The sequence below is a fragment of the Saimiri boliviensis genome, chromosome 15 (assembly GCF_048565385.1).
Source record: "Saimiri boliviensis isolate mSaiBol1 chromosome 15, mSaiBol1.pri, whole genome shotgun sequence".
Taxonomy (NCBI): Eukaryota; Metazoa; Chordata; class Mammalia; order Primates; family Cebidae; genus Saimiri; species Saimiri boliviensis.
In genome coordinates, this window is record NC_133463.1 from 91,775,975 (window position 1) to 91,798,880 (window position 22,906).

At 53.3% G+C, this 22,906-nt stretch overlaps 2 protein-coding genes across 6 annotated transcripts in view; one reads left to right on the forward strand and one right to left on the reverse strand.

The window, feature by feature from the left end:
* The window catches only part of MROH1 (maestro heat like repeat family member 1), a 112,671-nt gene that overhangs the window by 25,092 nt on the left and 64,673 nt on the right, over positions 1 to 22,906 (forward strand). For all 5 annotated transcript variants that reach the window (XM_074387281.1, XM_074387282.1, XM_074387284.1 and 2 more), the window contains 6 exons: positions 7,902 to 8,033; positions 8,589 to 8,751; positions 8,861 to 8,959; positions 18,118 to 18,269; positions 19,049 to 19,189; positions 19,605 to 19,697. In XM_074387281.1, coding sequence (XP_074243382.1) covers positions 7,902 to 8,033; positions 8,589 to 8,751; positions 8,861 to 8,959; positions 18,118 to 18,269; positions 19,049 to 19,189; positions 19,605 to 19,697 — 780 coding nt within the window. The remainder of the gene's footprint in view (positions 1 to 7,901; positions 8,034 to 8,588; positions 8,752 to 8,860; positions 8,960 to 18,117; positions 18,270 to 19,048; positions 19,190 to 19,604; positions 19,698 to 22,906) is intronic.
* On the reverse strand, positions 3,637 to 4,164 carry LOC101053818 (small ribosomal subunit protein uS13-like). The gene has a single exon (XM_039464518.2). The coding sequence runs from the start codon at positions 4,144 to 4,146 to the stop codon at positions 3,745 to 3,747; it is 402 nt and encodes a 133-aa protein (XP_039320452.1). The 5' UTR covers positions 4,147 to 4,164; the 3' UTR covers positions 3,637 to 3,744.

Below are 22,906 nucleotides of genomic sequence, written 5' to 3' on the forward strand. Positions count from 1 at the left end.
TCACACTGCTATAAAAAAACTACCTGAGACTAGATAATTTATAAAGGAAAGAGGTTTAATTGACTCACAGTTCCATACATTGTACAGGAGGCATGGCTGGGGTGGCCTCAGGAAATTTACAGTCATGGCGGAAGGGTGAAGGGTAAGCAAGCGTATCTTCACATGATGCCAGGAAACCAAGAGTGAGCAGGGGGAGGTGCCACACACTTCCAAACAACCAGATCTTGTGAGAACTCACTGTCACAAGAACAGCAAGGGAGAAAGCCACCACCACAATCCAGTCACCTCCCAGCAAGCCTCTCCCCCAACATTGGGAATTACAGTTCAACATGAGATTTGAGTGGGGACACAGAGTCAAACCATATCAAAAAGCCATTGTTATTTTTAGTAATTTGTAGCAAAATATAAGTATGACCTTTCCTCACCCATCCTAAGTGTCATGGCTGACAGTTCCATAACAAAAGACAGATTAACAAGAGAAAAGCATAACAAGTTTATTTAATCACACTTTAATGTGACATGGGAGCCTTCAGAATGAAGGCCCAGAGGCCCTGGGAAGTGATCCATTTTATGCGTAGATTTGAAGAAACAGGCAGCTGTGTAGAAGCGGGCTTGGACACGGTGTGAGCCATGGAAGCACACTGGGGGCACCCAGCAGGGCCCGTCTCAAGTTCTCCTTGGCCTGTCTGAGCAGCACTCTTTCCTTTAGGTGGGGTGGACCCTTTTGAATGGGGGTCTGAGACCTACAGTCAAACAAGGTTGGCCAGAGAATTTTTTTTCTTGAGACAGTCTCACTCTGTTACCCAGGCTAGAGTGCAGCGGCACAAACATGGGTCACTGCAGCCACAGCCTCCCAGGTTCAAGCTATCCTCTTACCTCAGCCTCCCAAGTAGCTGGGTCTACAGGTGCACACCACCATGCCCACCTAATTTTTTGTATTTTTAGTAATGACCACGTTTCACTTTGTTGGCCAGGCTGGTCTCAAACTCCTGGACTCAAGCAATCTGCCTTGGCCTCCCAAAGTGCTGGGATCACAGGCATAAGCCATGAGCACCCAGTGAGAATTTTTCTTTCTTTTTTTTTTTTTTTCTTTTTTTTAGAGATGGGGTTTCACCATATTGATCAGGCTGGTCTCAAACTCCTGACCTCGTGATCCGCCGCCTCGGCCTCCCAAAGTGCTGGGATTACAGGTGTGAGCCACCGCACCTGGCCAGAGAATTTCTTTATGACCGGTTTTTACACAGAATGGTGGGGGAAATTACAGTGATATTTACAGGTGGTTTTTTTTGTTCTTGTGTTTTTGAGATGGAGTCTCGCTCTGTTGCCTAGGCTGGTGTGCAATGGTGTAATCTTGGCTCACTGCAGCCTCTGCCTCCCGGGTACAAGTGATTCTCCTGCCTCAGCCTCCCGAGTAGCTGGGATTACAGGTGCCTGCCATCACGCCCAGCTAATTTTTGTTTTTAGCAGATGCTGGGTTTCATCATGTTGGCCAGGCTGGTGACCTCAGGTGATCTGCCCACCTCAGCCTCCCTACTGCTGGGTGAGCCACCGTGCCTGGCCAATATTTACAGGTTTTATGGCTGTCTTGGGGGAGAATGAGGAGGAGAGAGGAGGGCAGAGCAGGTCTGAGAGGGATTTTGCTCCCGAGGTCTCTGTCTGGGGCATCCTCCTCTGAGCCCCAGCTGCGCCATGCTTGTCCTAATTTGTTTCTGATTTTACCCCTTTTCTAGTCTTTACAGTTTTTAAAAACTGAATTTAGAAAAAGTCTTCCTTCAAAATTGCGTATTTATAGTGAGCCCATGCTGAGCTGGAAGCGCCGACCCGTGGGCTGTGGCCCGTCCGTCCCAGGTCACTAGTCCTCCCTTCCCTTCGTCCTCTCCTGTTGCCTCCTCCTGCAGACTGCTCCAGGAGGTTTAGGTCACTGCCTCCAATTTCTGCCGTTTGTGGATCTCATTGCAGCTGCACCTCACTTGGCTGTGTCTTGCTTAGCTGGCATGCATGTTTCAGAGCCCACTGAGTGTCTCTCCGCGAAGATGTGGGCCACTGGGGAAAAGTGACGCCGCATCCCCCTCCAGGCCTCAGACGTCAGCCCAGCGTCCTGGGGTACACCTGGGAATTTACAGGTTTCAACTCCCGTCTGGCATCTGTGTTTGTGGTTCTGTTTTGATGAATTCGGAGGCCCATGACTTGGTAGCATGCAATCTGTGCCGCTGAGGGGTGCTGGGCCTCGTGGTTTTAGGCACGTCCAGTCTTGTGCACGTCAGCCAGGGTCCATCCAGCACAGGATACACAGACTCCTCAGGAGCCATCAGGCCATGGGGAGGGATGGGGTTTGGGGAAGAGAAGCAAAAATAGTAAAACTGGATTTTCAAATTCTGTGAGTGGAAAAACTCAAACTCACATTGTTTCCTCTGTTCTCACACCACGCGACAATCAACACAGATGTGTGGGGATTTTCTCCCTGCTAGCAAACAGCAGTCAGTTGTGCAGTGGACACCGGATGGGTGTCCTTAATTCAGTTCCGGGACCATCTCTCTGGAGGTCAGGTGGAAGGCTCAGTTCCACACGGTGGTCCCACTTGCGATGCCAGTCGCAAGCTTCAGGTGTGTGGCCTGTGCTTCTGACTGACCTGCAATGAATCAGGGTTCCCACAACCCCCTCCTCAGGTTTGGTGAATCGTAGGAGCAGGGTTATTACACAGGCTGTGATGAAGGTGTGGGTGCACAGCAGGTGGAGGACACGCCGGGGGCTGGAAGTGGGGAAAAGGTGGGGGTGCGGAGCTCCCAGGAGTCATCTCTGGGCACCTGCACGTGTCCCGCTACCGGAAGTTCCTTTCGAGTTTTTGTACGCAGTTGTGCACATGTTCATTTCAGGCGCTCTCCCCTCACCAGCCGAATGTTTCTGGAGAAAGGCCATGTACTGGTTAAACACTACCGTTTTACCTTGCTGTGCATGCTGGAGCCCATTCACCCAACTCCTGAGATCCTACCAGGAAGCTGCTGATCATCAGCCTTAGGTGCTTTCTTTCTTTTTTTTCTTATCTCCCCCATGCAGAAGCTTTAGGTGTTTTCTGTCTATTGTGAGACTGTGTTGCCTGATGCTGGCAACAACCAATTATTATTTTAGAGAGACACTTAACTGCCTGACCATCGCCTGATGACCGCCTGACATTCCTGGTTGGGGGCCTCTCCTGCCCTGTTCGTGTCTGCCTAGCTGCCTACTCTAACATCCTGTTGTCCCAGGGGACCCAGGAGCAACCTGAAAAACTGAATTCCAGGCCATGACAGAAAGGGAGATTGGGCACTCTTCATTATACCTGCTCCCTTTTGGAGTTCAGACAACCAGCCGACATTAGGTCAAATCAGAGATTGGAACTCTGACAAAACAGATCCTTGTAACAGTAAGATACCAAATTCCAGACTGGACTCTAGCATAGCATCGTGTGACAGATAGTGGGCTCTAAAAGAAATTTAAGTATTTTACCCCAAAATATATTCTTGACATATTTTGAAATGGTCCTGCAAAGCCATATTTTTTAGGGGAAATTTACATCTGTGGGGAATCTCTTTCCCTTTCCAGGTCTTTTTCCGATTCAGAAGAGATTTAACTAAGAGTCTAACACCTTATTTATTTAATTTATTTATTTTCGGTATACAAACTATTTATTAACAGGCAAGGCCTACAGACTTATTTCTTCTTGGATACACCCACGGTATGGCCACGGCGGCCAGTGGTCTTGGTGTGCTAGCCTCGGACACAAAGGCCCCAGAAGTGGTGAAGCCCTCTGTGGGCCCGAATCTTTTTCAGTCGCTCCAGGTCTTCATGGAGCTTGTTGTCCAGACCATTGGCTAGGACCTGGCTATACTTTCCATCCTTTGCATCCTTCTGTCTGTTCAAGAACCAGTCTGGGATCTTACATCGGCGCGGATTCTGCATAATGGTGATCACGTGTTCCACCTCATCCTCAGTGAGTTCTCCTGCCCTCTTGGTGAGGTCAGTGTCTGCTTTCCCCAACACTACATGAGCGTATCTTCGGCCCACACCCTTAATGGCAGTGACGGCAAAGGCTGTTTTCCGCCGCCCGTCGATGTTGGTGTTGAGTACTCGCAAAATATGCTGGAACTTTTCAGGGATCACTAGAGACATGGTGGCAGCACAGACGGCCGCGTGGCGTGTAAGCCTCGTGTGGAAGAGAGCCAGTTTGACACCTTTAAGGTCTAAAGAGAGACATTTACCATTATCTCTGAAGCTTGCTACCTGGAGGCTTCGTCTACATAACAAGAACCTTGACTTTCACTGCAGCCTTTAATTCAGGCATTTATTTCTGCTGACTTCAACTCCTTAGGCAAAATTTAACTCTCTCTCTCTCTCTCTTTTTTTTTTTTTTTTTGAGATAGAATCTTGCTCTGTTACCCAGGCTGGAGTGCAGCGGCAGGATCTTGGCATACTGTGACCTCCGCCTCCCAGGTTCGGGCGATTCTCCTGCCTCAGCCTCCTGAGTAGCTGGGATTACAGGCCTGCGCCACCACACTTGGCTAATTTTTGTATTTTTAGTAGAGATGGGGTTCACCATGTTGGTCAGGCTGGTCTCAAACTCCTGACCTTGTGATCCACCTGCTTCAGCTTCTCAAAGTGCTGGGATTACAGGTGTGAGCCACTGCGCCCAGCCAGTTTAACTCAACCAATTGCCAGTCGGAAAGTCTTTGAGTCCACCTGTGCCCTGTCAGCATTCCCCGAGATGGCCTACCTTTCTGGGCTGAACCAATGTATACCTTCCATGTATTGATTTATGTCTTTGCCTGTAATTCTGTCCCCTAAAATGTATGAAACCAAACTAACCTGACCATCTTGGGTGTACTTTTTCAGATGTTCCCTGGGCCATGGTCACTTGTACTGGCACAGAATAAACCTTGTTAAGTATTTTTACAGTTTAGCTTTTTCATCAATGGTATTTTTATTTAAAGGGGCTCATTACTGTGCTCGCTTTTCTCCGAGAACTTTCCTCAGTGGGCCTTTTCCAACTGTGAATGGAGGCAGGGCTGTAAAAAGTGTGATGCTTCATTTTTTTTTTTTTTTTTTTTTTTTTTTTTGAGAGAGTCTCGCTCTGTCGCCCAGGCTGGAGTGCAGTGGTGCAATCTCAGGTCACTGCAACCTCTGCCTCCTGGGTTCAAGCAGTTTTTGTGCCTCAGCCTCCCAAGTAGCTGAGACTACAGGCACATGCTTCCATTTCTGGCTAATTCTTTCTTGTATGTTTAGTAGAGATGGGGTTTTGCCATGTTGGCCAGGTTGGTCACGAACTCCTGACCTCAAGCGGTCTGCCTGCCTTGGACTCCCAAAGTGCTGGTGATGTAGGATTCATTTTCTTGGTCACTTTGCAAACCCCAGCGATGCTCCGCCTGGGCCTTGCTCAGCCACACTTGTGTGCCCCAGCTCACCTGTATTACAGCTTGTACCCATATTTGGTGGTTCCTGAGCTCTTGTACTATGCCCAAGAAGAATGAAGATACACTGGACATTGAAGGGTGAAGAGGCTAGAGAAGAATTTTATTGAGCGATGAAAATGGCTCTTAGTAGAGAGGGGAGCTGGAGAGGGGATGGGAAGGATGGGTCATCTTCCCCAAAGTCAGGTTGTCTCTTCGCCGAAGCTAGGCCATCTCCTCTATACCAACTGAGTCTGAGTGTTTATAGGCCAGGATGAGGAGTGTGTGCTGATTGGTTTGTGAGTATGCAAAAGAGGTGAAAGCAAAGGCACCACTCAAAGGCGGACATGACGTGTAGAGGCGGACCAATTAGAAAGGGTAGATACATGTAAAATAGGTTAAGGGTGGAGATCAACCAGAAGAAAGCACGCCAAACAGGAAGACAGGTTCTTAGTCTGGTCTGAGGATTTAACTTGTAGCTTGGCTTTCAGGCTTTAAACTGCCTTTGGCTTGGAGGTGGGATTTCTCTAGGGATTCACTCCTGTCTGCTACATCAGTAGCAGCAGACAGGCTTGCTCACCGCTGCTCTCCGGAACGAGTTACACAAACGATCATGGTTTATCCCCAGGCCCACAAGTGGGAGTGATTTTTTTTTTTCTGAAAATAGCCAGTGTAGGTCACAAGCCTCAGCATGGAACACTTGGTTCATGGGGAACCTGCCAGGTCTCCAGGGAAAGAGCTTCAGCTGGGGTTGATTTTCAGCGTTAGAGTTCCCATCTTCTCCGGGTGCGGTGGCTCACACCTGTAATACTAGCACTTTGGGAGGCCGAGGTGGATGGATCACCTGAGGTCAGGAGTTCAAGACAAGCCTGGCCATCATGGTGAAACCCCATCTTTAAAAAAAAAAGATTTCCCATCCTTGGGTGTCGGTACCACAGTGAGGTAAGAGCCAGTCTGGTGGGGGATCCACAAGACTCCCTTTCTTTAAGGCTTCTGCAGGCAAAATCTGTTTAAATTCTATATTAGAGAATAATTTCTTTTTTTTTTTCCTAAGTCAGCACCTCACTCCATCACCCAGGCTAGAGTGCAGTTGTGCGATCATAGCTTACTGCACCTTGAACTCATGGGCTCAAGAGATCCTCCTGCCACAATCTCTAAAGTAGCTGAGTCTACAGGCACGCACCACCACACTCAGCTATTATTATTATTATTATTATTATTTTTACCAAATATAAATGAAATCTATGATGGTTTTTTTTTTTTTTTTTTTTTTTGATATGGAGTCTTGCTCTGTCGCCAGGCTGGAGTGCAAAGTTCAAGAGATTCTTCTGCTTCATCCTCTTGAGTAGCTGGGACCACAGGCACCTGCCACCATGCCCTGCTCATTTTTGTATTTTTGGTAGAGACGAGGTTTCACTATAGTGGCCAGGCTGGTCTTGAACTCCTGACCTCATAATCTGCCTGCCTTGGCCTCCCAAAGTGCTAGGATTACAGGTGTGAGCCACTGTTCCTGGCCTGTATTTTTTTTTCTTTTTTTTTTTTTTTTAGTAGAGACAGGGTTTCACCATGTTGGCCAGGCTGGTCTATGTGCCCTACCTCAGGTATTTCTTTATAGCCATGTGAGAATGGATAACAGTGCCTGTGGGCCGCTGGGCCGCCCTGCGTCTGCCCTTCCTGGTGCCATGCTGCAGGTGCAGGCTGCTGTCAGCCTGGTGGAGGGAGAGGCTGTGGTGGGTGCATCACTGGGGAGGCGCTGTCACCACAGGGTGGCCGGGCGCCCCAGGGTCTTTTCCTGGGTTGGGCAGTGGCCTACTCTGCTGTGTGCTTCTGCGGGTCCCAGCTTTGTGCTTAGTGCAGCCAGTCCCAGTCCCTGGAGTGTCCACAGTTGAGGCAAGAGTGGTGCGTGCTTGTAGGACTTACAGAGGCGGTGGCTGTCAGTGGGGAGGATGAAGGCAGGAGGCTGGACTCTGGAGGGTTAACCTGGGAGACAGAGGTGGCCTGGGGGTGGGGCAGAAGGTGGGGCGGTGGGCGGTGCTATTCCTTAAGCAGCCTTGGGGAGGGGCCCCTGGATGCAAGCGCTAGCCTAGCAGCGGTAGACTGAGGCCAGGGCTGCTGAGCTGGGGACAGGAGGATGTCCTCCTCTGACAGGGGAGGGTGGGGTGAGGAGGCAGAAGGGTCCTGGGAGCATCTTGTGACTGGGAGACTCTACTGGCCGCCCCTGGAGGAGAGAAGCCGCCCCGCCTTGCCCTCTGCATGTTGGTTGTGTGGCACAGGATAACCGTCCACCCTTCGGGAGGTGGGCTGAGAGTATGAGGCTTGCAGGTCGGCTCTTAGGGCATGAGGAGTGATCAGGTATGCCCCTCCCCTCCTCCACTTGAGGCAGAGAGATTTGTGCTGTCTTGCCTCGAGGCCGCGACAGGCACTCAGAGCGTCTGCGCGCAGGGCTCACCTGGGACTGTCCTGGATGGCGTCTCTCCACAGCTGGCGCACCCATACCGAGCGGCAGTCCTGAGGGCCATGGAGAGGGTCCTGAGCAGTCGTGCCAGTGAGCTGGACAAGGACACAGCCAGCACCATCATCCTCCTGGCCTCCAGCGAGATGACCAAGATGAAGGTATGCAGCAGGCCCTCTGGCCTCGCAGACTCAGTCCTGGCTTGGGAAGGGAAGCTGTTTCTTGGCCTTTCTACCCAGCAGCCTTGAGAGTGTAGGGTGTGTGGTGTGTGGCTGCCTTGGGCTGGCAGAGGCCCCTTGGTCCCATGAACCACCCTGCAGGGGCGGGGGATAGTCCCCTGTGATTTTCAGAGGCAGCAGCTGAAGCAGAGAGCAAGTTGCCGAAACTGAGCACACTCAGGGCAGTGGTGTGCGTGCGGCCGGGGCGTAGGGCTGTGCCCGGCATTGGGGTTGGTGCAGGGCTCTGCTGGGCCTAACTTTCTCGGGGCACTGAGCGCAGCCCCCTCTCACCAGGGCTCTGCTTCTCCTGTGTGTGTCGGGTCTCTTGGCAGCAGCCAAGAGAGGCTGTGCCTGCCCCCGTCTGTGACCCACACTTTCTGGGGACACTGAACGCTGTGTGCTTGTCCGAGGCTGGCAGCGACTGAGGGCAGAACATCTTGGTCTCGCCTTTTGGGAGATTTCAGGGAGAGGTTCTACCTGCTGGTGTTTTCGGTTCAGGACCTGGTCGGAGACTGGCAGCAGGCAGCGAGTAGCGTCCTGGTGGCCGTGGGAAGGCAGTTCATCAACAAGGTGATGGAGGAACTGCTGTGCAGGCTGCAGCCCGGGGCCCTGCCACACTGCGCCGTGCTGCACACACTCGCCAGCCTCTCGGTGGCCAACGGTAGGTGACACGCAGCCTGCCCCCGGCTGGAGGGGCCCAGGGCGCCCGTAGGAGGAGCACAGGGCACTGGAAGGCTTGGCAGAGGCCCCTGACGTGCCCTCTTTCTCAGCTTTCGGCGTAGTTCCCTTCCTGCCGTCCGTCCTGAGCTCCCTGCTGCCTGTGCTGGGCATGGCCAAGCAGGACACGGTGCGCATGGCGTTCTGCTCGGGTAAGAGGCAGCCTTGTCACCTTCTGTCTGAAGTGCCCATTTGTGGGGAGCTGTGCACAAGCATGCCTGATTTGGGGGGGCAAGTGGGCCCTTTTAGGCTGCAGGAAGGGAGGCTGTTAGAAGGAGGGGCCCCCTGGCTGAGGCTGCTGGCTGGAGGGACCCATGTGGGGCTGCACAACCTCTGTCCCTTGTTTCTTTCTGCTCCTGGGGAGCCCCCCCCCACCTTACACTGTGGGTCTACTGAGGCCTGGACATGGTTGGGGGGCAGGAAGAGATTTCCTCAAAGCCATGACTTTCTGTTTTCCTTCCCATTCCAGGCTAGAAAAGTGGCCACTCCCTGGGCATCTAAGGATCCAGAGGGTAGGGGCACATTCATTCACCCCCACCCTCTCCCAGGAGTCCTTTTCCTGGCAGCAATGCCCACAACCCTTTGTGTGCCTGGCAGGGGACCACAGGCATGTCATGGGCCTGGACCTTGGTTTCAGCTGCCCCTGAGAGTGGGGCGTGGTTGGTGGGATTGGAGGACTTTCCTGTTGGAAGGGGGTGTGGAGATTGGAGATCCTGAGGTACCCTTAGTGCCCTAGCCCACGGCCTCCTGTTCCCAGTGTCCCGTGTCCAGAAGACGGCCGGCCCTGGTAGATGGCTGGGAGGACCCACCTCTTGTAAAGACCCAGCCCTGGGAGGCAGGGCAAGGGTTTGTTGGTTCCAGGCCAGGGAGGCAGCCGGTGTGGGAGGGCCCGGTGACTGGGGAGGGGCCTGGTAGGGCCTGGGCAGGGCATGTTTTCTGAGCATGGAGGGTGTGGTTACAGAGCTGGGCTAGGCTCCGTTGGCAGAAGGGTTGGTTTGGAGCATTTGGGCCCGCCTGCTCTGCTCATGGTTCAGATCTCAGGGCCCCACCACCCTCCCCCTGGCCCCTGCACTCGCTCCATCTCTCCTGGCCCTCCTCTTTGATGGATGCGTTCATCATTGGGGTACTCCTTCACAGGCTCTTTCTCATCTGTGGGTGAGGGTAGAGCCCCTTGGGTAGAAGGGATGGTAACCTTGCGGCCAGTTTTGGCTAAAAATGGGATTGGTGACAGGATGGGGGCAGCTGCACGCTGAGCCAGGTGTGAAGGAACAGAGTGGAAGTGGGTGTGGGTGTGGACTCAGCTAAAGTACCCGGAACACAGAACGAGCTATCCAGGCTACAAGGCAGAGACCTGATGACGGGGCAGCTGGGGCGCCTGCTGAGCCCTGTGACTCTGTGTCTCCTCTGGGAAGTACATGGCCTTGATACCTTCAACTGCTGAGGCGCTCAGCAAAAACTGACTTGCAGCTCTGAGCACCTCTTGCTTACCTTCATAGCAGACCTGCAGCTACTCCGGGTCCTACCATGTTGGCATTTGCTGTGTCAAACACGTGGGTTCAGCCAGTGGGGATTCTGTGGGGCCTCCTCGTATGGGATGGGTGCTTCCCACCACAAATGGAGCGTCCCCTCTATGCATCTGAGGGGGTGTGGTCCTGCTGGCTGGAGCAGCCTGGGGCCAGCAGAGCCCATATCAGCCGGGTGAGACCTAGTAGCGGTGGGTAGCAGGCCTGTGTCCACTGCGGAAGGCTCAGGTCCAGCCGGGACAGGCACTGTGCCAAGGACAGGAGTGCCCTCAGGGCACTGCAGCTAGGAGGTGAGGAGCCTCAGGGAAGGCTCCCAGTGGTGGGGTGTGGCTGGCCTGGCCACACTGTCCAGCCGGCAGGCAGCCAGTAATTCCTCCCAGCCGAGGAACCCCTCCAGTAGGAAAGGCAGCAGCAAAAGAAAGAGACACTAATTGGGGATGTAGGTGGTTCAGGGAGCAGAAAATAACAGAAAAAGAAAATCCCTGATTAATATTCTCAGGGAAATCAGTGCAAACCACACATTCGTGGGACAAGAGGTGTCACCATGAAGAAGCCACATTCAGAAAATAAAATCGACCTTCTGTGAGTTAAAGATGCCATAATAGAAATGGAAAAAATAATATAAACATTGGAAGAGAAAGTTGTGGAAATTTCCAGAAAACAGAGGAAAAAGCCAAAAATATGGAAAGCAGGAGAGAAAGAGAAGGACGAACTAGCAGGCTGAACCTGAAGCCTGCACTCCAGTCAGAGGCACCCTAGAAAGGATTAGCAGAGACGGGGGGTCAAGAGATGACGCAATATCTCATGCCCGAAATCCCAGCACTTTGGGAGGCCAAGGCAGGCAGATCACTTGAGGTCAAGACCGGTCTGGCCAACATGGCGAAACCCCATCTCTACTAAAAATACCCAAAAATTAGCCAGGCATGGTGGCGCTTGCCTGTAGTCCCTGCTACTCTGGCTGAAACAGAGGGATTGGGTGAGCCTGGGAGGTGGAGGCTGCAGTGAGCCAGGATTGCGCCACTGTACTCCAGCCCATGTGACAGAGTGAGACTGTGTCTCAAACAAAAAAATTAAAACCAGCTGGGTATGGTAGCTCATGCCTGTAATCCTAGTACTTTGGGAGGTAAAGGAGGGAGGATCACTGTGCCCAGGAGTTCGAGACCAGCTTGGGCAACATGGTAAGACCCCATCTTTACACAAAATATTTTAAAATATTTTCCAGGCATGGTAGCACATGCCTGTGGTCCCAGCTTCTTGGGAGGCTGAGGCAAGAGGATTGCTTGAGCCAGGGAGGTGGAGGCTGCAGTGAACTGAGATCAAGCCACTGCACTGCAGCCTGGTGACAGAGCAAGACTCTGTCTTAAAAAAAAAAAAAAAAAAAAAATCACAACCTAATAACACAATAGGGGTAGGCTTTCTGCTTCTGGCAATATGGTGGTCTGTTACCCTGAAAAACACTCCCACTACAGAATACCTCGAATGCTGATGAGATGACCTCACAAGTCTGAGGTCAGCTTCTGACCTCGGCTTGGCCAATGAGAAGGAGAAACCTAGGGACACAGAGACTAAGAGAAGCGAGGGTTGGAGGTCTCCAGTGGCCCCGGGCACCTGCCTGCCTCGATTTCACATGGGAGACAAGGCCTTTCTTTGCATTGCGCCAGAGCCCACCTATATCAGACCCTCCAAGGCCCCCTCAGCAAAAAGGTGATTGACGAGGAACCTTCCACTGTGCACCTTGGGACGTAGTCCGTTTTGTTTGGAATTTCCTTTAAATTCCCTCTCCTGAGAACTCGTAACCATGGTTTATCCTCATGTAGCTGTAGGCTTCAAGGTTACTCTTTCTCTTGGACCGGGGAGCCCTTAAGCTGGGTCATCAGCCTAGTAAACGGGCTGGGTTGCAGTGTCCTCCTCAGCGTTGGTGTCCCAGGCAGGCCGCGCGGCGGTGGCTCTGGCCCGAGGCGCACGGCCGCGGAAGCACTGCTCTGCTGGAGCGCGGGGTCTGAGCTCTGGTGTGGGGCCAGCAGCCCTCCACGGCCAGGACCGGCAGGGTCAGTCACAGCACAAAACATGCACATCAGCACAGATAAAAGGCGCCTTAGAGCAGAAAGTGACATGATTGGATGGACGAGATGGAGGATAGAAACAGCAGGATAAAGAGGTGAAATCGAGACGCGGCAGGTCCTATGAGGACAGAGAACCAAATACAGTCTAGAAACAAAGACAGAACCGTTGCCATTAAAGAGTAAGGGGGTGGCCATGACTGCCGGTTCCACTGGAACCCCGGTGCTGGGCCGCCTGACCCTTTCTGGCTTCTGTGGCCTCTGCAGGGCGGGAGGTGGGGGCTGAGCCCTCCCGTCTCACTGTATGTGTCAGGCCGTTGCAATGTGCGTCGCTGCTGTGCTCCTCTTCTTACCTGCCCAGACCTGAGCAAGGCAGAAAACACGGAAACTAATACGTTAGAAAATAAGCAAGTGGCAAAACATGTTCTATACCAAGTTCTTTGAAAAAAGTGAATTAAATAGTTAAGCTGTTGCCTTATCAAGAGAAAAGGGAGAGACAAGCCCAGTGGTAAAGGGGAGGTGAAGAGATGTGGGGACAGCAAGGGGAGGTGCGGGGACCACGGGGGACTGGGGGGGATGGAGAGGGGAGGTGTGGAGATGTGGGGACAGCAAGGGGAGGTGTGGGGACCACGGGGGACTGGGGGGGATGGAGAGGGGAGGTGAAGGGATGTGGGGACAGCAAGGGGAGGTGTGGGGACCACAGGGGACTGAGGGGGATGGAGAGGGGAGGTGAAGGGATGTGGGGACAGCAAGGGGAGGTGTGGGGACCACGGGGGACTGAGGGGGATGGAGAGGGGAGGTGAAGGGATGTGGGGACAGCAAGGGGAGGTGCGGGGACCACGGGGGACTGGGGGGGATGGAGAGGGGAGGTGTGGAGATGTGGGGACAGCAAGGGGAGGTGTGGGGACCACGGGGGACTGAGGGGGATGGAGAGGGGAGGTGCGGGGACCACGGGGGACTGAGGGGGATGGAGAGGGGAGGTGCGGGGACCACAGGGGACTGGGGGGGATGGAGAGGGGAGGCATGGGGACCACAGGGGACTAGGGGGGATGGAGAGGGGAGGCGTGGGGACCACGGGGGACTGGGGGGGATGGAGAGGGGAGGCGTGGAGACCTTGGAAGGGAGGATGAGGGATGGTGCTGAGACAGTGAGGGGCAGCACAGGGACTGCAGGGGGCCAGCAAGAACCACCAAGGTACCGCATGCCCAGTGCAGCCACCTCTGAAAGCCAGGCAGCGAGTGCTCTGGGAGAGCTCCAGTCCCTGGGCAGTCCTTCTTGGGCTCCACAGTGGGCTCTCCCAGTCCTCAGGGGAAATGAAGCAAAAATGACAGTTTCAAAATCTTTTTTTTTTTTGAGACAGAGTCTCACTCTGTCACCCAGGCTGGAGTGCAGTGGCGCGATCTCAGCTCACTGCAACCTCTGCCTCCCAGACTCAAGTGATTCTCCTGCCTCAGCCTCCCAAGTAGCTGGGACTACAGGTACCCACCACCATGCCTGGCTAATTTTTGTATTTTCAGTAGAGATGGAATTTCACCACGTTGGCCAGGCTGGTCTCAAACTCCTCAACTTAGTTGATCTGCTTGCCTCAGCCTCCCAAAGTGCTGGGATTGCAGGCTTGAGCCACTGCGCCCAGCCCCAAATTATTTTTAAAACCTGAGTATCACCACAAAAGAGACCTAGGGCCATCCTCACTCAGAGTCTGCCCTTCTTGATGCCCCTGCTGCTGGACCCGAGTCTGAGATGGTTTCGGGTGTCCTAGTTGGGGTATAGTAATCCTTCATACCCCAGAACTTGGAGCAAAGCAGATTCCTATCACCTTGCATACCCCGCTGTGATTCCTGACCATAGAACAAAATCCATATTGCCTGGCACTGAGGCTAGCCGTGTTCTGAGAGGGGGGGTCACCCCAGTAGTGAGAGGCCACCTCCACATTGGGAAGATGGACCCTCACATGGATCAACATAAGAAGGAAAACCAGAAGGCCACCGCCCTTGTTGATTCTTACTAAAAATTCAGGCCAGGCATGGTGGCCCACACCTGTAATTCCAGCACTTTGGGAGGCCAAGGTGGTTGGATCGCTTGAGCCCAGGAGTTTGAAACCAATCTGGGTGTCATGGTGAGACCTCTGTCTCTTAAAAATAACATAAAATTAGCCAGGTACAGTGGCACACACCTGTATTCCTAGCTACTTGGGAGGCTGAGGTGGGAGGATCACTTGAGCCCAGAAAGTTGAGGCTGCAGTGAGCTAAGCTCGTGTCCCTACGCTCCAGCCTGAGTGACAGACCGAAACGCTGTCTCAAAAAAACCGAAAAAAATAACAAAACAAAAAAAAACCCCCTATAATCAACCACCCAGACAAATAAGGAATGGAAAAAACCAAAGGTTTTTGGTCTTCACTTAATAAAATTGTTTATATAAAAATCCCAACACATTCCCACAAATCATTAGCGGTGAGCAGAGTTTAGCAGGATGCTGTTGGAGGCTCAGCAGCTAAAGATCATCTGCATTCCCGTACTAGACTCAAAGGCACCAGCTCCTCTGTTAATCTGTCATCACAGATTCTGGTGAGCTTCTAATGAGAGTCCCACAGGGCCTGAGTCGACCATTGGGTTAGCTTCTGGGGGTGCTGGTGGCCCTGTGAAGGGGATTTTTGAAGGCAGGCTAGCAGGTGGCCAGTGGCCTCATGAAGGGACGAGGGTGCAGCTGGAGATGTTTTGTCTGGATGATGCTTCTCAGGGCCTTTGCTCTTTCAGGGTTGGGACAGGACCCTGCTGCAGGATTGGTGCCAGAAGGAGGCTTTCTGGGGACCACTGGCTACACGGGAGCCAGGTGGGGGTGTGGGAATCACAGAGCATAGGTGTGGGTTCCAGTGGTCTCAGCGTCCTCTTTGGTGAGGTTGTTAGCCCACTGTGATGAGGGATTTATGGCAAGAAAAGGGTGTGAGATGGTTGCCCAAGCATGGAGAGCCAGGGGCCGGCAAGCCTCGCAGAACTGCCGGGAGCACCTGCACCCTTTGGTTCTTCCAGGCTGGGTTTAAAGTGAGATACAAAAAGCATAAATCACCAAGGAAAAGATTAACAAGTTAGATATGGCAAATTAAAGAAATTTGCTCATCAGAAGATCTGAAAAAATGCATAGAACTGTAGGTGAACATCAACAAGAAAAAGAATTACCACAGAAGACACCACAAAAACTTTTCTCTACTTTATAAGAAGTGGAAGGGCTCAGCCATGGCCCTGGGAGCAGCAGTGGACAGGGCCTAAGGCCAGTGGGAACTGGCACGTAGATCCCGACCTGGCCCTCTGCACCATGTCTGCATCAGCCCCGGGGGGCCTCACAGCAGCCCTGGGTCAGGTGCTGCCACTGCCCCATTTCCTTAGGGTTCAAGTGACTCTCCTGCCTCAGCCTCCCAAGTAGCTAGGATTACAGGTGCCTGCCACCAGGCCCAGCTAATTTTTTGTATTTTAGTAGAGACGAGGTTTTACCCTGTTGGCCAGGCTGGTCTCGAACTCCTGACCTCAAGTGATCCACCCGTCTCGGCCTCCCAAAGTGCAGGGATTACAGGCATGAACCACCGTACCCAGTCACTGCCTCATAGGTGAGGAAACTGAGGCACAGAGTGGCTGAGTAACTCGTCCCAGGCCATGCAGCTGGGGAGTGGGAGAGCCAGGACTAGGCCTGGGCAGTCTGGCCTGGACCTCTGAGCTGCTTTTTAGAGCAGATGTGGGAAGAACTGCTATGAAATCAGAAGGGGGACTACAGCTCAGAAGAACGGGGGAAGAGAAGGTCGGAACCACACAGCCAGCCATCATACACATAGAAAGGGGATCAGCCCACTGGTTTCAAAGAAGTCTCATCTCACATTGAGCAGTTTGGAGGAAATTAAAAGTAAATGTCTGAAAATACCAAGATGAGATTGTACACTGGAGCAAGGCCTGCAGCAGTGCTGCTGGGAATGGCAGTCAGCAGCCACTCCGGAGAGAGTGGGCCCATCAGAAGAACTCGAGATTGGGGCAGCCGAGGTGGTCATAGCAGCACCCCTTGGTCTTATGCCCTGTGTAGCCCCCTCCCGGTGTGGTGGGTGTATCCTCCAGGACCTCTGGACTTTGCCCTGGGGCTCAGGGTCCCCTTGTGTTTCCCCCTCCAGTTTCCGCCTCTCCACCTGGTCCTTAGCAGGGCTGTAGGTGCTGGCCTCCCTGTGCCCCATGTTTCCCCTTCACCTAGGGCCCAGGCCCACTGACCACTGACACATCTGCACCTAAGTTAGGCCCATGTCCTGGGCTCCAGGCCCCATAGCCAGTGTTTTCTGACTCTCCACCCATATGTCTGTGCCACTCGAAGCCCAGGCGGCCACCTGCCCAGGCCTCTGCCTGCTCCCAGCTCTGCCTGCACAGTTAGCCCAAGGCCATAGCTGAGTCACGTCCACAGGTCTCATCCATAGGCATCGGTGCGCTGTCAGGAGCTGCCCACCTGTGGGAGGGCCTCATGCTGACCCTGGTGTCCTGGTGCCCCTCCGCCTTGGCCATTGTTCTTGCTGTGGCTCTTCCTGCCCGCACTGTGCCCACCACGGCAGCCTTCGGCAGAATGTGTCTCACAAGTCTGTCTGTGAGGGTGGGTGGGCGTGGTGCTGCTGCTCTTGTCTGTGGCAGACTGGCGTTGGCGGGAACCTGTGGCCGGAGGGTGTTTTTGGGAGGAGGGTGGTACTTGCAGCAGTTTCCTTTGGTGACAGAGCACCAAGTGCAAATCGGGTGGCTTCAAACAACAGAAATGTGCTTTCTCACAGTTTAGGAGGCTGGAAGTCTGAGCTCGAGATGTTGGCAGGATTGGCTCCTTCTTGGGGACCCAGAGAGATCATTCATTCCAGGCCTCCCCAGCTTCTGGTGGGGCCATGGATTCTGTGTGTCCTTGGCCTGAGGCTGCCTCGCCTGTCTGTGCCTCCGCGTCACATGGCCATCTTCCCCCTGCCTCTGTGTCTCTTTTTTTTTTCTCAATATATATATTTTTTATAAGACAGGGTTTTACCATGTTGGCCAGGATGGTCTCGATCTTCTGACCTTGTGATCCACCTGCCTCGGCCTCCCAAGGTGCTGGGATTACAGGGGTGAGCCACCGTGCCCGGCCTGTGTCTCTTCTCGTAAGGATGCTGACATGTTGGAGTTACAGCCCACCCCACTTTGCTATGACCTCATTTTAACAGTCACATCTGGCCAGGCTCAGTGGCTCACGCCTGTAATCCCAGCACTTCAGGAGGCCAAGGTGGGCAGATCACTTGAGGTCAGCAGTTTGAGACCAGCCTGGCCAACATGGTGAAACCCTGTGTCTACTAAAAATTTAAAATTAGCCAGGCATGGTGGTACGTACCTGTAGTCCCAGCTAGTTGGGAGGCTGAGGCAGAAAAATCTCTTGAACCCAGGAGGCAAAGGTTGCAGTGAGCTGAGATCAAGCCACTGCACTCCAGCCTAGGTGGCAGATTGAGACTCTCTCTCCAAAAAAAAAAAAAAAAAAAAAGTCACATCTGTAAAGACCCTATTTCCATTAAGTCCATGAATTTGGAGAGACACCTTTCACCTCTGTATAGTCCTGGAGTTCTGTGCTTGGCTGGTGTACTAGGGAGGGCATCTTGCAGGCTGCCGTGGGATTTCTGGAAGGGGCAGGCTGCAGACCTAGGTGTTGGGCATCGTCACAAGCCCACGGCCTGCAGCCACTCACCACTGGCCGGTGTCGTAGCTCTGCAGCGCTTCAGCGAGGGTGCCCTGGAGTACCTGGCTAACCTGGACCGAGCCCCAGACCCCACGGTCAGAAAAGATGCCTTTGCCACTGATATCTTCAGCGCCTACGACGTTCTCTTCCACCACTGGCTGCAGAGTAGAGAAGCCAAGGTATGCCCCACAGCTGCCTCAGTCTACGCCTCATGCCAGGGCGCTTTCCTCCCCACGTTCCCTGCCCATGGCAAATTGATCAGAGGGTGGTGGTGGTGCATGGGAGAGCTGAAGTGGCTCACCTGTGTTTATATTTATTTATTTATTTATTTTGAGACAAAGTCTCACCGTCACCCAGGCTGGAGTGCAGTGGCATGATCTTGGCTCGCTGCAGACTCCGCCTCCTGGGTTCAAGTGATTCTCATGTCTCATTCTCCTGAGTAGCTAGGATTACAGGCGCCCACCACCATACCTGGCTAATTTTTGTATTTTTAGTAGAGATGAGGGTTTGCCATTTTGGCCAGGCTGGTCTCGACCTTCTGACCTCAGGTGATCCACCCACCTCAGCCTCCCAAAGCTCTGGGATTACAGGTGTGAGTCACTATGCCCAGCCACCTTTAGGCCGACATACCTGCTCAGGACCCCACCTACATACAGGTCCCATACTTGTGAGGGGTGCCAGAGGGCCCCGTCACTATGGGTTTTCCTTCTGCCCAGAGACCCAGTGCTGCTGGCGGGACACTGAGCATCTCCTCCAAACCCTGTTGGCCTGGCCGCCGTCTAGCTTGCCTTGGTAACCCCACAGCTGTCTGTTGGGTTCTGGCTTACTTCCCAGTCCCTGTAGCACCCACTGGCATCCCGGTGTTTGCTCACCTCCGCTCCGGGTGGTTGCTGGACATGCTCTGAGCAGTTGGTGTTGACTGAGCAGTGTGAGCTTCCTGCCCACTGTCCCCTCTCAGCTCCGGCTCGCCGTGGTGGAGGCTCTGGGGCCTATGAGCCACCTGCTGCCCAGCGAGAGGCTGGAAGAGCAGCTGCCCAAGCTCCTCCCTGGGATCCTCGCCCTCTACAAGAAGCACTCAGAGACCTTCTACGTGTCCAAGGTATCTGCAGTCAGGGCAGGTCCACCTGCCTAGTCCTCAAAGACCCTCCAATCCGATTCCACGGGGGTGGCCCTGAGTCCTCTGCTAGGGCTCAGTGGTGGGCTATGAAGGACAGAGCCCTTGCGGGGACCAGCTTAGAGTTTTCCCATTGCTCTGCCCTGGACGGTGCCAGGAACCTCTTGGTCTGTGGCACCTGTGGTCTAGGGATCCCCTTTCCTGGGCCCTCACCACCCTCCTCCCCAGCTCTGAGTTCTAGAGGTAGATGAAGGGCCTCCTCATTTGAGCCCCAAGATGGGTCCCATGTACTCCTGGCCCATGTCTTCCTGTGGCCCAACTGCGAGGCTCTGGTTGACCTCACAGTCAGTTCAGGGGGCTGGAGGTAGGACTGGTGGCCTTTTCTCCCTACACCGAGCAGAGCCTGGGCCAGATCCTTGAGGCAGCTGTGAGTGTGGGCAGCCGCACACTGGACACCCAGCTGGATGCCCTCCTGGCCGCACTGCACTCCCAGGTAGGAGGCGGACATGGGTGGGGCGGGTCCTGGTGCTGTAGACTCCTCAGTGTAAAGTTGCCAGATGAGGGGTGCAGAAAGTAAGTCGGGTGGACAGCTCAGCCACATGGGGCTAAGGGGTGGGTATTCCCTGAGATTCACCTGGGTGACTTCTTAGCGATGTTGCCGTGCTCTTGCCCTGCCCAGCAGCGGCAGTGCAGGTGACGTAGGAGTCCCCGGCGTGAAGGTGGCAGGAGTAGGTGCTCAGGCCCAGTGCAGGCCCGGTACAGGAGGTCTGGGAGATAGGTCAGTGTGGCTGAAGCGCCAGTTGGGGGAGGCCTGAGACTGCCTGGGGTTTCTAGGGGCTGAGCTGAGAGGAGCAGAGGAGAGGCCCTGGGCTGCAGGGAGGGCGGGGGGAGTCTTGAAGGCCCTGCTGGAGAGGAAGCGATCTGGGAGGAGGCTGAGCAGTGGGGACCCCTCTCCAGGTTGGGTGAATGAGATCTGAGAACAACTGAGAGACAGAGGTGCCGGGTCCCCCATGGCCTTGGCAGTGGGGCTCGTTTTTCCATGGGACTTTCTGGATGATAGAGGAGAGGGCCAGAAAGCTAGAGATGCTGGCGTGGTGAAATCTGCAAGGAGACTTTCTGAGAAGTGTGGGGGTGTGGGTTTGCCGCTTCGCTCTGCCCCTCGCCTGGCCCACTCCAGCTGGGCCCCACCCTCTACCACCCGGATGGTCCTGGCTGCATCCCAGAAATGAAGGGGAAGAGGGACGGCAGCCACAGAGCAAGTAAACATGGTGTAAGCACTGTGAACAGTCGCCGGGTAATGACTTTTACAACCGGGTGAAATGGTTAGGCTCCTAGAAAGAGACAAATGTCAAGATTGGTACAAAAAGCAGTTAGAGAACTTAAATAAGCCAATAAAGCAACAGAAATAATATTCCCCTTTTTTTTTGAGACGGAGTTTTGCTTTTGTTACCCAGGCTAGAGTGTAATGGTGCATTCTCAGCTCACTGCAACCTCCGCCTCCCGGGTTCAAGCAATTCTCCTGCCTCAGCCTCCCTAGTAGCTGGGGTTACAGGCACGCGCCACTGCGCCTGGCTAATTTTTGTATTTTTAGTAGAGACTAAAATGTTGAGCTCTTGACCTCAGGTGATTCACCCGCCTCGACCTCCCAAAGTGCTGAGTGGCATGAGCCACCACTCCCGGCCGTGGAAATAATATTCTAAGACATTTCTTCCTTAAAACAAGCCCATGACATTTTGGGCTGGATAAAAGAAAAAAAAGAAATTAAAAAAAAAAAAAAAAAAAAAGCTCAGGACCCATATGGTTTTACGATTGAATTCTGCCAAACTTTTGAGGAACAATTAATTCCTGTCCAGTACAAGTACATTTGGAAATAGAAAAAGATCTAGAGTTGCCTCCTCCGTTCTGTGAGGTCTCGGTCAAATCACTGTCAGAGCGCGTGAGGAAATGCAGGTGTGTAATGATGAGTATAGATGTGAGGTTTTGCATGAAGTGGCAGGTTACTGAACCCAAGGACGTACTTTTATTATTTATTTATTGAGATGGAGTTTTGCTCTTGTTACCCGGGCTGCAGTGCAATGGCGTGATCTTGGCTCACTGCAACCTCCGCCTCCTGGGTTCAGTCAATTCTCCTGCCTCAGCCTCCTGAGTAGCTGGGATTACAGGTGCCCACCACCACGCCTGGCTAATTTTTTGTATTTTTAGTAGAGACAGGGTTTCACCATGCTAGCCAGGATAGTTTCGAACTCCTGACCTCAGGTGATCCACCCGCCTTGTCCTCCAAAAGTGCTGGGATTATAGGCATCAGCCACAGCGCCTGGCCAAGACCATGCCTTTCAAAACACCTTATGTGGGAGGGTTTAGCTCAGAACTCAAGGCCTGCCCAGCGTTGAGGAGCTGTCAGTTCCTTTTATCACAGTAACAGACTAAAGAAAAGTAGTGGGGCCGGGCGCGGTGGCTCACGTCTGTGATCCCAGCACTTTAGGAGGCCGAGGCGGGTGGATCACAAGGTCAAGAGATCGAGACCATCCTGGTCAACATGGTGAAACCCCGTCTCTACTAAAAATACAAAAAATTAGCTGGGCGTGGTGGCGCGTGCCTGTAATCCCAGCTACTCAGGAGGCTGAGGCAGGAGAATTGCCTGAGCCCCCAAGGCGGAGGTTGCGGTGAGCCGAGATCGCGCCATTGCACTCCAGCCTGGGTAACAAGAGCGAAACTCTGTCTCTCAAAAAAAAAAAAAAAAAAAGAAAAGAAAAGTAGTGTCTGAGTTCAATCACTGCAGAAAAAGCTTTTAATAATTTTTTTTTCATCCTGAGACGGAGTTTTGCTCTTGTTGTCCAGGCTGGAGTGCAATGGTGTGATCTCGTCCAACTGCAACCTCTGCTTCCTGGGTTTAAGTGATTCCCCTGCCTCAGCCTCTCAAGTAGCTGGGGTTACAGGAGCATACCACCGTGCCTGGCTAATTTTTATGTTTTTAGTAAAGATGGGGTTTCACCATGTTGACCAGACTGGTCATGAACTCCTGACCTCAAGTGATCTGCCTGCCTCAGCCTTTCAGTGCTGGGATTACAGTGTGCCTGCCCTAAAGTTTTTTTTTTTTTTTTCCCTGAGATGGAGTTTCGCTCTTGTTACCCAGGCTGGAGTGCAATGGCGCGATCTCGGCTCACCGCAACCTCCGCCTCCTGGGTTCAGGCAATTCTCCTGCCTCAGCCTCCTGAGTAGCTGGGATTACAGGCACGTGCCACCACGCCCAGCCAATGTTTTGTATTTTTAGTAGAGACGGGGTTTCACCACGTTGACCAGTGTGGTCTCGATCTCTTGACCTCGTGATCCACCCGCCTCGGCCTCCCAAAGTGCTGGGATTACAGGCTGGAGCCACCGCGCCTGGCCCATTTTTGTTTTGTTTTGTTTTGGTTTTTTTTGAGACAGAATTTCGCTCTTGTTGCCCAGGCTGGAGTGCAATGGCGCGATCTCGGCTCACCGCAACCTCCGCCTCCTGGGTTCAGGCAATTCTCCTGCCTCAGCCTCCTGAGTAGCTGGGACTACAGACGCATGCCACCACACCCAGCTAATTTTTTTTGTATTTTTAGTAGAGACAGGGTTTTACCATGTTGGTCAGGATGATCTCAATCTCTTGACTTCATGATCCACCCCCCTCAACCCCCCAAAGTTGTGGGATTACAGGTGTGAGCTACCACGCCTGGT